The 17,008-nt window shown below is 49.9% G+C and overlaps 1 protein-coding gene across 5 annotated transcripts in view; it reads left to right on the plus strand.

Annotated features, from left to right (window-relative positions):
- Positions 1 to 15,426, plus strand: part of Prdm2 (PR/SET domain 2) — a 112,532-nt gene extending 97,106 nt beyond the window's left edge. For all 5 annotated transcript variants that reach the window (XM_052718892.1, XM_052718895.1, XM_052718893.1 and 2 more), the window contains 2 exons: positions 11,319 to 11,465; positions 13,497 to 15,426. In XM_052718892.1, the coding sequence (XP_052574852.1) occupies positions 11,319 to 11,442 (124 nt within the window). In that variant the 3' untranslated portion in view covers positions 11,443 to 11,465; positions 13,497 to 15,426. The remainder of the gene's footprint in view (positions 1 to 11,318; positions 11,466 to 13,496) is intronic.
- Positions 15,427 to 17,008: the final 1,582 nt, after the last annotated feature.

The following is a 17,008-nucleotide window of genomic DNA, read 5'->3' on the forward strand; positions in this document are numbered from 1 at the left end:
TTGTCTTGAGATTTTCACCCAGAACATGGAAGCCTCTTCTTGTTGATGTCTACGTTGACTGATTTCACAATGCTGTATGCACTTGGCAGGGCTGTGTTTGGACTTGTTTCCAAAGCCTTAATCCACAGCCTAGTGTCACCTACCTTGGTGATTTCTCCATCGCACCTGTGAGTCAGAGCTGCTGTAATAAAGCAGCTGACAGAATCAAAGGGTAATGCTGCAGATGAAGGAAACAGGTCTCCTAAGTCACTGGGTATCACGTGTCCACTGTTGCCTCAGGAGTTGAAGCACAGGAGCTAGGAGAGTGGGAAGGAAGGTCCCAGAAAAACTCTGACCTTTTGCTGTGACACCAGCTGTGGACAGAATGACAGTTGAGACTCATTTGCCTTTGGTGTTGTCCCAGCATACTGTATAGCTCGATGCTTCTGTAAATCCTGAGCCCAGTGTTTGCTTCCCAGGAGTCATTAATGAAAGTAGCCTTGTTCATGAGGACAAGTGCAGTGACTGCTCAGCTGTGTCCCAGCACTGGGCAGGCAGGGGCTCCCTGACCAGCTAGCCAAGTATCGTTGGTGACTTCAGGCTAAGGCGAGATCTTGTCTTAAAAAACAAGGTAGACAGCACCTAAGTGTGCCCCCTGTCTTTCACATGCAAGTGAGCACACGTACAATTAAATCGTATGTTCTTCCTCTTCATCTCCTTGGAGAACATCCATCCATCTCCACCCTACCCCCCATGCAGTGTTTGATCCTTGCTCACAGCTACATCCCATAGTGCCAGTGGGGGACACAAGTTAGGTCAGTAACGAGCTGCCTCCTATCCTTAGGAGTCTATACTGCTTCAGTCCTGGTTTTTGGGGGCCAGGTGTCTGTGCTCCAGCAAGGTGCTTACCCTCTCTGAAAGGCTGGCATACCCATCTCACAGCTCTTGGTGAGGATTAAATTCCAACGAACAAGTCCCCATTAGCTAGGGCAGATAAGGGGAAAGAAGTACGGGGGGAGGAGGGAATGTTGTTCATTCTATACCTGCCTCCACCTAGCTGCAAGCCCTTGGGCTCCGCAAGTACTGAGTAGTGTCTAACTGGCCGAGTTGTCTGTCCCAACCAGGAGGAGCCTTTCTGGAAGGTCTCCACCCAGTGAGCTGGTAGAGCAGCTCAGGGTGGGACGAACAACCTGAGGCCACATCATCTCCAGTGTGTGGAGCAGGTTAAACTGTTGAGGTTGGCGCCAGACAGGGTGAGGGCTTTGAGGGAAGGCACACAAGCTGGAGGTGGAACTTGGCCCCCATCCCATAATATCCCTGCTCTTTGGCAGCTCCTTTCCCATTGACTAATGCCCATGCAATCACATGGTAAGCGTGCCTTTCCAATGACAGTGTCAACCCTGTGTCTAGGACACTCTGCTAGCCAGGAACATGGGCTTCTCTGCGGAGGCGGGAGCAGAAAGTCCTACATGAGCCGCTCAGCTGTGTAAGATCAGCCTTGGGCTTGTTCTTGTGATGAACCATCTTCAACATTGGCATCTGACGCCAAGTTCTGGAGTCCTGGAGCCAACACTGATGCCATGTGAATCTTACGAGAACCTTTGTACCAACAACAGCAAATCCTGTGAAGGGTTGAGCCTTGCTTTGCCCCTGGTGTTGACCTCATCTTTTAACATCTTTGGCTGAGCTCAGCTTTCAAAGACAGGTGCTAGTGATGTCTCACATCTCCAAAGGACTGTCACTGAAAAGTGTTTCCATGCGATGTCCCGGGAGACTGTCCTTCTCTAGATAATCCCACACTGGGAACCTAATTTTCTATCAGCATTCCTGGCACATATATTTATTTTCTTCTTGGCTTTCTTTGTAAATAGTGTGTTCTGACTTAATTGAAGGAGAAGGAGAGTCTGGAAGTTATAGAGAGAGATGTGGAGAGGAGGAGGTTGGGGAGATCATTCTTATGTTGGCTCAGGCTTCTCTGCCTGAGCTGCACGTGTCATAGGCAGTAGTAGCAGGATTCCTGTAGAGATGATGTCCCTGAAACTAAAGGGCAGCATTAGGTGGAGTAGGGGGGTCTCTGGGAGAGGTCTGAAGCTGCAGATGTGTTCACATGTCCCATGTTCCGGAGAGGACTCTGGCAATGAGTGAAACCTTCTGGGAAGCCAGCTCCTGGAGAATTTGACTCTTGGGAGTGGGAACCTGCACATTGTGGGTGTGACTGCATAGAGAACCTGCTGTGGACTTGTCCCTTCCAGGGCAGTGATGGCCCCATGGGTAGGAAACAAACAGATACAGGCTGCCTTTTGGCTTCTTTGCAAATGGTGCGTTTTGGGCTCAGCCGGTAGGGAGAGTTTATCCAATCAGGACCATTACCTGACTCCCAAGCTTCCCTCTGTGTTCCTAGGGTTACATTCCACCCGCTTTTGCCCAGATGACTCCGAAGCCAATGACAGCCCCCTTCCCAAGAGCACAGCACACTGCACTGCTTTGACCAAGTTCCTTGCGCTCTCTGGCTCAGTTTCTTGATCTAACCATGTACTAGGCTGGCCTCTTTTGTCCTAGCTGGAAGGGAGGCATCCATACGGGTTTCCCCACTGGCTGAGATCCTCAGGCTTGGCTGCCCTGTCAGCCTTCCTGTTAACTGGGTCAGGTGTTAGGAGCTTGCCACATACTGGATATTTCAAGTTCGAACCAAACAGGTTTGACCCAGAAGCCCCAACAAGGCAGAGCTTAATAGATGGATCTTTTAGGTGAGCAAGAGGTCCTTGCTGGGCCTGTTGGGAAGGAAGGGAAATTGTCAGTGGAGAGGAGGTCGTAACCCCTCTGCTCCTGTCCCCTCAGCCCTAAGAAGGGCGTGACCATCTTACAGTGTTTAAGGAGATACTAAATAAAGAGACCCATAAAAGAGTTCACGCTGTGCTTGTCAGATCCCCATGTCAACTGTAGCTCGCCCCAGCATCACAGGACCAGAGAGATCTCAGGTGTCACAACCATCCAGGCCCAGCAATTTTTTAATTTAAGTGTGTGTGTGTGTGTGTGTGTGTGTGTGTGTGTGTGTGTGTGTGTGTGTATGTATGTTTTGCAGGTGTGCTCATTCCATGATGTATGTATGGGTCAGAGAAGGTAACTTTCCACATCGTGAGCGTCCAGGTGAGTCTCCTGTCTCCTTCCTCCATCTCCCTGCAGGAGTGCCGGCATTACAGATGTTCGCCACTGCATCTGACTTTCAGGAATCAAACTCGGGGACTCAGGCTTTCATCACAAGTATTATTTACTTGCTGAGCCATCTGGCCACCCCACAGGGCCAGTGTTTTTCTGCCCCCAAGGACCACCTGCGTTTTCCTCCCCACGTCCACACAGAGACACTTTATTCACAGACAGTCTAGACACCAACCCTAATCCAGATCAGAAAGCCTCACACCTTCGTGTCCCCAGCTGCAGGTCCCCACATCTTCAGCATGTTTCCCCTCTGGTTTCCTTTAAAGCTTCTGGCCCAGGGCTATTGGGAATGAGCATCTGTGGGCCCCACCTGCCTATGGTTACTGTGCTGCCAGACTGTGGACCTCATGTTGAGCAGAAGTATGGAGCTTACCAGCTCTCAGAGCCTGATCTCAAAATCCCAGTGCTGAGCTGGGGGCAGGGCGGGGCGGGGGGGGGGGGCAGGGCAGGGAAGGGGGCTAGTTCAAATGTCTGGTTGTGAGCTCAGTCTTGAGTGTTTTAAGCATCCCAGGATTTCCCTTGAGCGCCTGAGTTAGCTCGTTCCTGGCTTCCTCTGAGCTTGGACAGGGCCATTTCAAAGCGGAGCCAGCTTGCTCTTCCAGAGTCTGTGCAGCCCTTCCAGGGAAGAGGAGCCTAGCCCTGAAGCACCATTCATTCCACTACTGTGAGGCCTGTATCAGGGGTGCACATCGGCTTGGGAGCACATGGTTCTGGATTCAAATCTTGATCGCTTCCCTGTAAACTTTGACAGCTGCTGCCTTCACCAAGCTGACCCCATAAAGCAAGGTCATGGCAGCCCTGCCTTGCAGCGCAGGGGATTGAAACAACTCCTGCAAGGACCTAAAATAGCACCCTCTCCCGCCCCAGTGTTTGGCTCACGAATGTTGTCGTCACACTACCACCCCCTCTTGAAATACTCCTTTTTCAGGTGAGTCTCCTGTGGCATCTTTTGGAGGCCTTCAGAGTTAGGCCTGAGTGTGGGCCTGTCCTCCAGTTCTGTTGCTGGACTCCCAGCCTGAGAGGCTTTATGTGAATGGGAGAGGCCCACAGTGCCAACTGACCAACATTCCTGGAAGTGGCTCCTTCGTTCAGTCCACAGGAATTCTCAGCGTCTCAGGCTTGTCTTCCCTCACTTTGGTCTTTCCCCTCTACCTCTGGCATAATGCAGAATATCCAATACTGATTCCCAATGAACTGTCACACAGGTATGGAGTTGGGTAAGGCATCTGATGTGAGACCCAGCATAGTCTGTGCATAAGAGAGAGGTGAGCCAGGGGAAGGCCTGGCAGAAACCCAGCAGGCACCCTCACCCCTTGGCGAGCATGCCTGGGCCTGGCTGTCCCTGGAGTCCCCTACCCGTGTCAGCAGGATGGACACATCCTGCTCTGGAGCTAAGCTAGACTGCATGCTCTCTTCATACCCCTAGGTTCAGCCCTGACATTGCTAGAGGTCAGGCTTCCCTCTGCCACGACCTCAGTGTGTACAAACCTGCCGCTTCCCACAGCTCAGCCTCCAGTAGTCGGAAAAGGCCAGACCTCCATCACTTCTTCCTAGCTGATCTCCCCAGTTGTGTCCCTGGAGACCCACCGCTGTCACATCAGGGACAAGCAAGTGCTCGTCTCCCTCAGGGCCCACAAGATCCTCCCTTCTGCTCCTCTCCACCTCTGGTGTTTTAGACACGCCACACCTCAGGGCCTCTGCACATGCTGTTCCCACCTATAAGAGCCAAGCGTCTTCAAGATCCACATTGGGCAGCTCACACACAGCTACATCTGAAGCCTTCCTCTTCACTTTACAGCCCTCACCTGCCTCTGCACACTCTGAGGCTCCCTCCTTGGCCTCTTTTCTCTCCATAGTGATCACTCGATCATTAAGGCCTGAGGAGTCTTGTGTGTGTGTTTGCTTTGTGTGTATGTACAGTGTCCAGGGAGCCAGGCTTTGACACTGTGCTATGCTTCCGGTTCCCTGCTGTGCTGGACAGTGGTCTTTGTATGCGCCAGGTCTGGGAACATGGCTTCAAGAAGGGCCTAGTGGACAGGTTTCGGTTGTGGGTGGGGCATCTGTGGGGGGGCACTGGGGGTTGTTTGGGGGCCTGTCACATTCCTTTTCCTGCAAAGGCCACCTCAGTCTGGCCAGTGAAGGTAACAATATGTGCTGTTCTTTTGCTATGCCACTTAACAGAGTTTTTATTTGAAATTTGCTCAGTGATTTGGTGTCTTCTGCCTATTTTAAGTTGTTTTGTTTTTTAAAATGATTTATTGATAGAATTACCCATCTGCTACTTATTTATTTTGGGATAGCATCTCAGGTGGCCCAAGGTGGCCTGGAACTCCTTCTGTAGCTTAGGATGGCCTTGACCCGATCGTCTGGCCTCCCCTAGCAGAGCGCTAGGATGACAGCATGCACCACCACATCGGGTTTTGTGTGGTACTTCCATCAAGCCAGGCGAGCACCCTACCAATCGGCCCCGCCCCACACCCCGTTTGAGTTTTACTCTCTTTCTTTAGTTTCTGTTTTTGTTGTAGCTTTCCTTCACCTTGGTTCCAGCTCTCCCCTGTCCCTGAGAAAGCACCTGGGAGGAGAAGCCCAGGTGGTGTGACCTCACCTCCTCCCCAGCTCCCAAGGCTTGGTGCTGCTTAAGGCACCCGCTGGGGCTCCATCACCTCATAGGAGGCACCCAGGACAAACAAGCACACCAAGTCCCTTGGGGCCCGTGTGTTGCTGACAGCCTGAGGCTTGTCCTTAGCTCCCGGCTGCTCTCTCTGCCCCATCACCTCTTACCATCCTTCCTCTCCCCTCGCTCCCGGACCTACCATCTTACCTGGATTTCTTTCACACCGATTCCTGGGAGCTGAAAAGGAACGCGTTCCTTTGGGAGATCACAGTTCTGCAGTCCGTTGACTGGAGGGTGCTAGGGCCCAGGTCACCTTACCATGGCTACACCACTGAATTAAATGTCTCCTGGTTCCCCAGCAGCCATTAACCACCTATCTCCTAAGGAGGGGTTGGGTCCAGTTTTTAACCAGAAAACATTGGGGCAAAGGCCTAGAGAAGGGAAGAAGGGATGGGAGTCACATGACTGTCTGGGGAAGAGTGTCACGCAGGAGGGACAGCCAGGCAAAGTACACAGGAGATGTAAATGGTGCCTGAGTGGATGAATGCATCCTGCCTGCCATAAGTAAGTCTTCTTTTCCAAGCCTTGCCTAAGCCGGATGTGGATAAAGAGCTTTGTGTGTGGCAGGCATCTGCACCATCCTGCCTGTCTATAAAGATTGGGGTGGGCTTGCATGGTGTATGAGGTCCCTGGACTTTGTTCCCAGAAGGCACCTTGCATATGCTGCAAGTGATGCACCCCTCTGTGTGTGTGTGTGTGTGTGTGTGTGTGTGTGTGTGTGTGTGTGTAGCACCGAGAAAGTCCCCCCACCCCCACCCCCACCCCACACTCCCTATGCACCATGGTTTTCAGGAAAGTCAATCACTTGAATGGAAATCTTAGGAACATGACTGTTTCTTAGCTGTCCCCAAACAGCTGCTACCAAAACCTCTGCCCAGGTTAGCTGAATCACTGAGCCCTGAAGGGACCGAGGTAGACTGTGAGCTCAGTAGGGCTGGACCCTGCAGACCCTACATATGAAAGAAGGTGGCCTTGTCCTGAGAGTAGTGGGAGGGGTAGGTGCAATGAAGGGCTGTCATGATCCAGTGTGCGCTTTGGGGAAAAGATCACAGTTCTGCAGTCTGTTGACTGGAGGGAAGCCAGTGTGGCCATGCAAAGCCCTGTGAGGAAGGCACATTGCAGGAGACCTGGGGAAAGGTGGTCCATGGTGGTGACAGGGAGGAACATGACCCAGATAGAGCCCAGCAGCAGCCGAGGAGGGGACCAGAAGACTCCCATGGGTCTGACTTTCAGGATGTTAGGAGAGTACCAGTCGCCAAGAAAAAGAGACAAGGAATGTGTCACAAGTTGAGGTCAGGATCTGAATTTAATGAGTTTTTCAGATGTCCAGGTAATGTCCCCCTCTGCATGGAAATGGTACTTGATTGAGACTCAAGCTACAGCCAGGTGTGGTCTGGGCCTGGACACTGGGGTCATCTCTAGGAGGTTGTAGATGAGGTCACCTGGAGAGGATGTCAAGCTCAGAGGTGACAGGCTTGGAGTCAGAGCTAGTTCAGACCTCAGCTGCCCAAGCTTACCCCCAGAGTCATGGTGGTAACTACCTGCAGCCGGGCTCAAGAACTCGTAAGATCCATAGCTAGAGGGACCAGCTCATTCCAGAGACACTGGTAGGCATTCAACCTCTCAGGATTGAGAAGGAGTCTATCCAGTAGATGGCTCTTACCCCAGTCCTCATAGGAGACATCAAGGTGGTGACCTGATGTCTACCACAGTCGGAGTGCAAGGCCTGGCCTCTGTCACCCTAAGAATAAGCCCCTGTCCTTGAGTCATGCCTCCATTTTTTCATCTGTAAGATGAATATAGAATCATTTGCTTTTCCTGACTCGAGGGACGGACGATCCAGAAAGAAAGAATATGGGATTCCTAGGGTCCATGTGAATGTGGCTGAAATTGTCTTCTGTTTAGGCCAGACATGCCTGGGTTAATAACAGAGGGAGGGCCCTTCCTGTGTGCTGCTGAGAAACACCAGGGTGGATGTCCTGGCTGGGGAGAAAGTGCGCCCCCTTGTGGAAATGGCTGTGGTTGCTGCTGCCTGGGAGGAGAGGGCCTCTAGGGAAGGAGGTGGGGCCTGCAGGATTTCGGTGTCTAGGGCCTGGTTTTAAATGTTTGACAGATATCCAAGAAGGGGCGGCAACAGGAGTGCCAAAGAGGAGCTGTCAAGGCTGCTTCTCAGAGGGAAGCTGAACGTGCAATGAGATGTTAACGGAAACACTCGAGTTCTTACTCTAGCCCAGGCTACTAAACTGTGTTGCACAGGCAGACCCCAAACTCGTGTGATCCTCCTGCCCCCATGTGCTGGGGTTACAAGCATGAGCCACCAGGCCTGGCTCACTTGATCTCTTAAGTCACAGCCGTATGTACAGGAACAAACATAGTGTATACTGGGCTCAGTACTCTCTGTTGTTCTAGGTAGACAGTGTGCACAGGGTGTCTTGGAGCAGATCCCTTGTGGCTCAGGGGTATTAGTCTACTGTATTAGGCTTTGGTTGTCTAGCTCTTTGCTTCCCTGTGCTTTGTGGGATGTTTCATAACTTCCTGAGCATTGCCCACCATATGCAGACAGCAGTCCCCCCTCTCCAGTTACGACAACCCAGATATCTCCAAACATTGCCAAAATCATGTCCTGGTTGAACAGTGCTGACTCCCTCCCTCCTGTTGGCCAGCCCCAGGGAGGATCTTGTTCCCATCTCCTGCTCTCCCAGGGGCTGCTAGCTTCAAGCAAGTGGAGTAGAGAAGTGCTGGCCCCGCCCACTTCTGCCTCTGCACCTCACGAGCCCACTCTCACCCAGCCCCTGCTCGGCCCTTGTTCTGTGCCCAGAGAGACAGTTGACGATGATCCTCGGGCTCTCTGTTCCTCCATTGCCCCTTCTGTGAATTCAAGACAATAAGGGTTTGACTCAGCAGCTTATATGAAAAGGAAGGTAGCTGGTCTACATGAACCACCCAGTACAGTCCAGGCGTGAAGTGAGCACCCATAGCCATTAGTTCACTTTAAGACAGAGTCTCACTATATAGTATAATTCAGGCTAGTCCCAATTTCACCATCCTCCTGCCTCAGCCTCCTGGGTTGCTGGAGTTACAGGCACATCTAGGCATTCCTATGTTTGTTGTGCTAAGCCAACGGTGGAGCAGCCGCAGCTAAGAAGATGTGACCTTGGGCTCTTAGTGCTCAGGAGGAAGGTAGCTCCTGTAGTCCACAATAGTAGTTCAGTGTGCTGAGCACTGCAATGGGGAGACATGGGGGGGGTGCACTCGCAGGAGGCCAGGTTTCCCAGAGAAGGTGGAAACCCAGCTGAACACAAGTTAACTAGGTGCAAGAAGAGGAGGATGAGTAATGGTGGGAACCAAAAAATAGTTGTTCTTTGTTGCTAGAGTTTTCCTGCCTGGCCCACAGTCAGGACAAACCTCTCTCACCCGCCAGTCCCAAGCCGCTCAAACCCGACCAAGTAAACACAGACTTATATTGGTTACAAACTGTATGGCCGTGGCAGGCTTCTTGCTAACTGTTCTTACAGCTTAAATTAATCCATTTTCATTAATCTATACCTTGCCACATGGCTCGTGGCTTACCGCCATCTTCACATGCGGCTTGTCATCATGGCGGCTGGCAGTGTCTCTCTCACTCAGCCTTCCGCTTCCCAGCTCTATTCTCCTCCTTGTCCCGCCTATACTTCCTGCCTGGCCACGGACCAATCAGTGATTTATTTACTGACCAATCAGCAACACATTTGACATACAGACCATCCCACAGCACCTCCCCTTTTCTTTTCTTAAAAAGGAAAGTTTTAACCTTTACACATCTCCAAAGTCAGCTTGGTATATTTGGGAATTTGGGCGTAGCTTCTCTTACTACTTCCTGCTGGAGGGGGGCGCTGTATCTTATGGGGACACAAAGAATACTTTAGGATTATGGAGTAGTCCATGAGGGTGTATCCTCTGAGCCAGTTGCCTTGAAACCATTCTGGATGTTGGATCATCTGGGCCATGGTGTCATCGGAGACCTTTCAGGGGGTCTTGGCTGGTCAAACCTGATGTATCTTAATCTGGAACAAATCCATAGCCTCTGGCTTTCTGTGGAAACAAAAGCAGAGTCTCCTTTCCAAAGTAACATATCCTTATATCCAAATTTTGAAGTCAAGGTACCTTTAAAATATGCATTTTGGCATAACTCAACAGCTTTTGTAATCAAATGTTTTTTTTTTTAGTTACGAATATCAAAGAGAACATAATCCAGATTCTTTGTGTAATATTCATCTTTACGTGGCTTATTTTCTATATTAATTTTACTGTCTCTTTAAAGACTTTATTTTTTAAAACTATGTATTTGTTTATATAACTTTATATATCACCTTTTTTGTCTCTTTCAAGCCTACGTATATTTTACATACATTGTAAACTATCACATCTGAATCTGTCTTATTGTGAATCTATTGCCTTAAACTGCAGCAGCTGTGGCTGCTGGCTCCGCCCACCTCAGCTTCCCAACATGGCGGTGGTTTACCGCCAGCTCTGGGAGCTATCGTGGGTCTATGCTTTTATCCAAGCAGCTTGTAGCCCAGAAACCTCTTTTTTTTGTTTTGTACTAGCAAAGGCTAAATCCATCAAGCAGCTTAATGTGTCACTTGCAGAGGCCTCATTCCCGCCATATGGCGGCAGGTCGAGCGCGCATGCTAGGAACCCGCCAGTAGCTCAAACCGGCAGCTGCCGCTCATTTGAGAGAGACAATTAGGAAGCTGTTTTTAGCTCCGTTTTAGAATCTTTTTTTTTTTTAGTTTTTAGGCGGAAACTCTTGCCACCACGTTGGACGCCATTTGTTGCTAGAGTTTTCCTGCCTGGCCCACAGTCAGGACAAATCTCTCTCACCCGCCAGTCCCAAGCCGCTCAAACCCGACCAAGTAAACACAGAGACTTATATTGGTTTCAAACTGTATGGCCGTGGCAGGCTTCTTGCTAACTGTTCTTACAGCTTAAATTAATCTATTTTCATTAATCTATACCTTGCCACATGGCTCGTGGCTTACCGCCATCTTCACATGCGGCTTGTCATCATGGCGGCTGGCAGTGTCTCTCTCACTCAGCCTTCCGCTTCCCAGCTTTATTCTCCTCCTTGTCCCGCCTATACTTCCTGCCTGGCCACGGACCAATCAGTGATTTATTTACTGACCAATCAGCAACACATTTGACATACAGACCATCCCACAGCAGTTCTTAAAAAAAAAATGAATCCCATTTAATAGATGGCCATAAAACACAAAGCTCTACCATGTCAAAGAGGCCTGGGCTTACATTTCCATTGGAAGTCCCATCACCCCTCCCCTGGCATGAAAGGAAGTGCCATCTTGCTTGGGCCTGGGAGATACAGGCAGCAAAGACTTTTGTGTACCTTCAGTGATGCCAGAGACGCAAAAATGGTTCCCGATGATGACCTGTGCTGTTCCTTTCCATACAGCTACAGTCTCCGCCTGGCGTCCCGATGCACCTCATCAGCAGCCCCTTACATCACCAGACAGTGCAGAAAGGTCAAGGCCGCAGCAGCAGCAGCTCAGTTCCAGGGACCCTTCTTCAAAGAGTAGGCACTTTGTCTGCTCCCTGACAGGTAGGAGGCAGAGGCACCCTGGCACTGTCAGGGTGGCTCTTGGGTCTTGGGGTTGGGGTCTGAGGTAGGTCTTGGGTGGGTGGGTGAGTGGGAGAGATGGCATGCCAAGGACCCTCCAGGCTGGCATGGGGCCTTCTGTAGGCATGAGTTTTGTGGCTTAGCGTATAGACTCTGGACCACCAGGGTTCAAACCCCAGCTTTGCCATTCACTGGCTGTCAGTTTCTCCAAGCCTCCACTTCCATGTGTGCAAATGGGGACTTGCAGCCTCCAGAACGGTGAGGGACAAACGCTGTTGAAGTTGCCTGTTGGTGGTATTTTGCTATGTCATCCCAGACTCAGGCAATAAAATGCTTATTTTAAAATTGTGTAGCACAGCCATTCCAGCCATAAGATCATTGCAAATGCGCCTGCTCAAACTAGACCTGCCAATTCCTGGATTGTCGCCAGTATCTTCCTTCTTACTGTGTCCTCACTTGCTGGGGCCCTAATTATTTCCAAGCGGTCCTGATTCGTTACACTGAAGGGTCTGGTTATAACACAGGGCTTTCAGGGAGACGAGATTCATTGTAGAGCACTATTGGACATGGGTGCAGAAAGGTTTCTAAAGTCCATGGCATAGAATCTCAGCTCAGGAAGATACATGCAGGTCGGTCCCCTCCTTCTTCAAGAGGGAAACTGAGGGGGAGAACATGTATCAGAACTCTGGCCCTCTGACTTCCAGCATGGACAGTGGGCTGTAGGTGACAGCACCCAGTGAGGGAGAGCTGCCCACTGCAGGAGAGAAGGTCACTCTCTGAAGACCCACGCTCCCTATGATCTCATGAAAAGCCGGTCCTCTCTGAGTCTCTGTTTCCTCCATGTTGCATGAGAGTCTGTGCTGTCTGCCTCAGGGCCTCTGTGTTGTGCATTAGCAGTGGACCCGAGGGACCAATGTGCATGTTCCCCCAAGAGAATATTGTAAAGCAGCAGATGGACAGAGCTACAGCCACATGGTCTGACAGACAGAAATACAGCCTGCTCATATACACAGAGTTATAGCTGCATGCCCAGAACTTCACAGACACGCTAAACTGAAGCACAAAGGCATAGATGCTAGTCAATTCAGTGTGTTTAAATTAAAAAAAAAAAAAAAAAAAAAGAGCTAGGCTTGGTGGTGGAGACCTATAATTCCAGATACCTGGGAAGCTGATGCAGGGGGATTTCTGAATTTGAAGCCTCCTTGGGTCACATTGTGAAATGGTCTCAAAGAGGGGATTGAGGATGTAGCTTAGTGGTAGAGTGCTTGCCTAGAATGTGGGAGGTCCTGAGTTCAATTCTCAGCATCATGGGGAAGGAAGGGAGGGTAGTGAATCTTTCTCTGTCTTACCAGCCAGCTCCCAAATCATGACACAGACTTATTAATCATGAAACTGGACTGATCACTTAGCCTGGTTTCTAACTAGCTCTTTTAACTTAAACTAACCCATACCTTTTCATCTATGTGCTGCCATGTGGCTCGAGGCTGTACCTCCCTTCCTGCATGTGTTGCTTGTTCTCCATCTCTCATGTCTCCACCCTTCAGCTTCCCAGTGTCCTCCGTGCCTGGAAATCCTGCCTAGCTATTGGCCATTCAGCTTTTTATTAAACTAATCAGAGTGACGTATCTTTACACAGTGTAATCAAATATGTCACAACAAGGAGGGAAGGGAGGAAGGAAAGGGAAGGAAGGGAGGGAAGGGAGGAAGGAAGGAAGGAAGGGAGGAAGGAAGGAAGGCAGGCAGGCAAGGGCATAAAGTGATTAAAAACTAGGATGATGGCTATCTGGCGGGAGATATCCTCAAATAGCGATGGCTCAGAGTGGGTTGGGGTCATAGTCTGCATCTTTATCTAATGCTGAATATATGCTATGAAAATTGATCAAATGGGGCTTTTATATTTCTTTTATACTTTATTAAACTGCTTAATAGAATAATTAAACAGGGAAACATGAGCAGCCACAGAAGCAGTGACTGTGTGGCCATTGTTGTTATTTTCTCTTTGTTTTTCCCCAGCACCTGAAGTGACCTGGAATCAGTGAAGCCAAAGGGACCAGCATTCTGCCCTGCAGAGAGTACTGACCTCTCCCAGTTGTGAAAGCAAGAGAGAGAGCGAGAGTGAGCCAGAAAGAGAGAGAGAGAGAGAGAGAGAGAGAGAGAGAGAGAGAGAGAGAGAATGAATGTGTGCATGTGTGTGTGCTGGTGCATGCATGTGGTCTTCAAGCCAAGGTCCCAGCCTCGGGAGCAGGAAGGCAGTAGCCTTCGCATCATCCTCCAGCTGATCCTTGGACGTGGCCCAGAACCGTGCTCTGTGGTGCAGCCATCCTGCCCGGAGGGGCGTCTCCTTCTATGCAATTTTTTAAAGAGTTCCTTGACCCTGCTTTGTGCTTCTTGAGCTGTCGCTTGCCATCACTGGGGCTTCAGTCTGGCCCTGAGGGGTGGAGAGGGATCCTATCTAAGGATGACCTTTCAGAGGCCGAGCTCCCCTTCATGCCAGCCCCTCCCTCACCAACATTCTCCTCACACTGTCTCTGGGAATCAATAGCAAATAGCATATAGATCCATCAGGGCTGAGCCTGAACCTTGGCCCCAGCACTTGGAAACCCCCTTTCTCCCTAAGCAACCAGAGCCTCCAGCTTTCAAATCATTTTCTCCTTTGACGATCCAGAGTCCACTGCTCTGAAGTCTCTGCAGGGAACCCTAGAGCCCGTGAATCCGGGAGGCAGACTCTGCGCCCGCCCAGCTGTTTTCAGACCTGCTTTCTTGTTTAGAGGAAGCAGTGGTTAGGGACTTTGAGGTGGAGGCGTGACTCTCCTGTGCCCTTCCTTGTCTCACTTGGTGGACCTCCTATACTCTTAGCATCTGGACGTTTCAAGTTAGCTGCGAAGGGAAGCAAAGAAAAAATTGTAAAAAGGGAAATGAAAAAAAATATGGTCGGGTTAAAGAAAACAAAACAGGAGTGTGAATGGGTGATTTTCTCCGCCCGCTGACCTCTGCTCTGGTGGACAGTTGGAGTCTGGGAGAAACATGGGACTGAGCTCAGAGTTCGCACCTGGGTCACTGAGGTTCTTGGGTTTTGTGCCTTTGGGGCGGAGGATGCCTGAGACATTTTTGGTGCTGTTTCCTCAGCTCCGTTCTGGTCCCAACATGTCGAAGTGGGAGGACAGAACTTGGGAGAGTTGTCATACATGAAAGGGGTTTTCTTTTTCAGGGCTACTATGGTTGATCTTACAACTCTGTAAATATGTATGTAGACACTTTTAAAAGCACGTATTTATGGCCCCGACTGTAAATGCTCCATTTTTAAAGTTTTATAACGTGTGTTATTTAATTAATCAGTCGACTGGCTGCAGTAAGGGGACTGACTGGTCCAGGAAAAAGGGTCCCTAGAGACTCACATGGGCAGACAAACATCCATCATTGTCCAGTGTTACAGTTTTCCTGTTCACCCACCCAGCTAAACTCTGGTGTTCCCTTTTTTATTTCTTCAACTGGAATTTTTCCTTTTACACACCCTGCAGTTAATCCTTGCAAGCATGGACTCGTGGCTGTTGCTAGCCCCACAGACACAGTGTGCCCCACAGCTGGCCACACGGACTCTATCTCAGCCTCTCCCAGCAGCCAGGAAAGCTCACGAACCCAAAGCCATGGCAAGCTGCTTTCAGTCAAACTTTGGAAAATGTTGCTGGGCTCTTGGGGGATTCTTTCTCTCTCTCTCTCTCTCTCTCTCTCTCTCCCTCTCTCTCTCTGCATGTGCAAATTGTGCTGGGTCACCCGTCAACACTTCCCAGATTGTCAGGAAAACAAGGAGAAAGTATTGTCAGGAGTGGTGTTTCCTGGTCAGTGGAGGTCTTCCAGCATGGTTCTAGGCCACGCGAGAAGACAGTTCTGTATCTGCCATGTGAAGAAAGTGAACAATAAAAGTGCGGAGCGATTGTGAAACACAGGTGTGGGCATGGTCATTTTCCATTTTCACACTTGGTCTTCCACATTGGTGGATTCTGGGCTGGTGGAGCAAAGGTGGGGTAGACTCTGATTTAGGAACAGAAAAAACCAGAGGCTTACGAGGCCAGTGGTGGGGATGGCCTCGTGTTGAACAAGATTTCTCTACCTTCAAGTCACTTCCCATCCTGCCAGACCGTAAGTTAACGTATTCTGTTACGACTGGACAGCCTCTTGTGATCGCAATACCCTCCTCTTCCTCGTGTGTGTGCGTGAGAGAGAGGGAGGGGGGGGGGGGAGAGAGAGATTTGTGCAGGCCCACTGCACCCAGATGATGGTTCTAGATCCCCTGGAAGTGGAGTTACATATGGTTGTGAACTGACATGTGGGTGCTGAGAATCGAACCTAGGTCCTCTGCAAGAGCAGCTCTTGCTCTTTTAGCCTGAGCTGTCTCTCCAGCCCCTCCACTATACTGTTTTAAGAGTGTATTTTAAAATTTTTGTTTATTGAGATCTGATTTGTTTTGGATACAATAGACTTACATAAGTACACAAATCAGTGTTTTGCTTTGTGTTCAGGGCACATCTTCACTGATGCCCAAATACTACATGATATATAGGAGAAAGAGTCAAACATCCTACATTTTCACCTAAACACTCTAAAAAGCAGAAGTCGGGCATCTCCAGAAAAATGAGGCAAATAGATTTCCATATGTGTAAAAGGGAGGCATCATGATCCGCTGTCTGCAAGCTTGGGGTGGCCGAGAAGCTCTGCAGAGATGCCATTCTGAGTCCAAGGGCCTGAGAACCAGGGGTGCCCATGGGACCCCGGGCAGGAGAGGAAGTGAGCTGCCTCAGCCCCCTCAGCAGGGTACTGTTCTGGTTTCCTTCTGTTGCTATGATAAAGCACGTGATCCAAAGCAAGTTGGCAGGACAGGGCTTATTTGGATTACACTTCCGGGTCACAAGCCATCACCGAGAGAAATCCGGGTGGGAACTATGAAGGAATGGTTCTGGCTCACTCACAGGCTCAGGCTTACGTAGCTTTCTTACACAGCTTAGGGAATGACGTGGCCCTCAGTAGGTCAGGCCGTCCCACAGCAATACAATACCTTGTGCACATGTCTGCAGACCAATCTCAGACATTGACTCACTTGAGACTCTTTAAGAATTTTTATGCTATGTCAGGTTGATAGTTCATGCTAAGACAGGCAGGGACTGGGCAGAGTTCCTCCTGATCACATTTATTCTATTCAGACCCCTCCATAGATTGGACAAGTCCAGACACACTGAGGACGTCCTCTGCAGCATGAATCTTAAAAGGTCTTATTAATGAAAACAAACCCAGAGCCAGTTATTAGGGTGAATGCTGGAAGATCAGAGAAGCAGAACAAGCCACAGCCACCTCACCTTGCCAATTCCTCAGCTGATCTGTTTCCTCAGACTGGAAGCCTCTCTGTCCTCATCTGAATGGGTCTCAGCTGAGCTGCTGCTCAAAAGCCTTTAAAGCTTAACCAGCTTACTTCCTGGTTTTCATGCCTTATATACCTTTCTTCTTCCTGCCATTACTTCCTGGGATTAAAGGCA

The sequence above is a fragment of the Peromyscus californicus genome, unplaced genomic scaffold (genome assembly GCF_007827085.1).
Source record: "Peromyscus californicus insignis strain IS unplaced genomic scaffold, ASM782708v3 Scaffold_5__1_contigs__length_169319896, whole genome shotgun sequence".
Taxonomy (NCBI): Eukaryota; Metazoa; Chordata; class Mammalia; order Rodentia; family Cricetidae; genus Peromyscus; species Peromyscus californicus.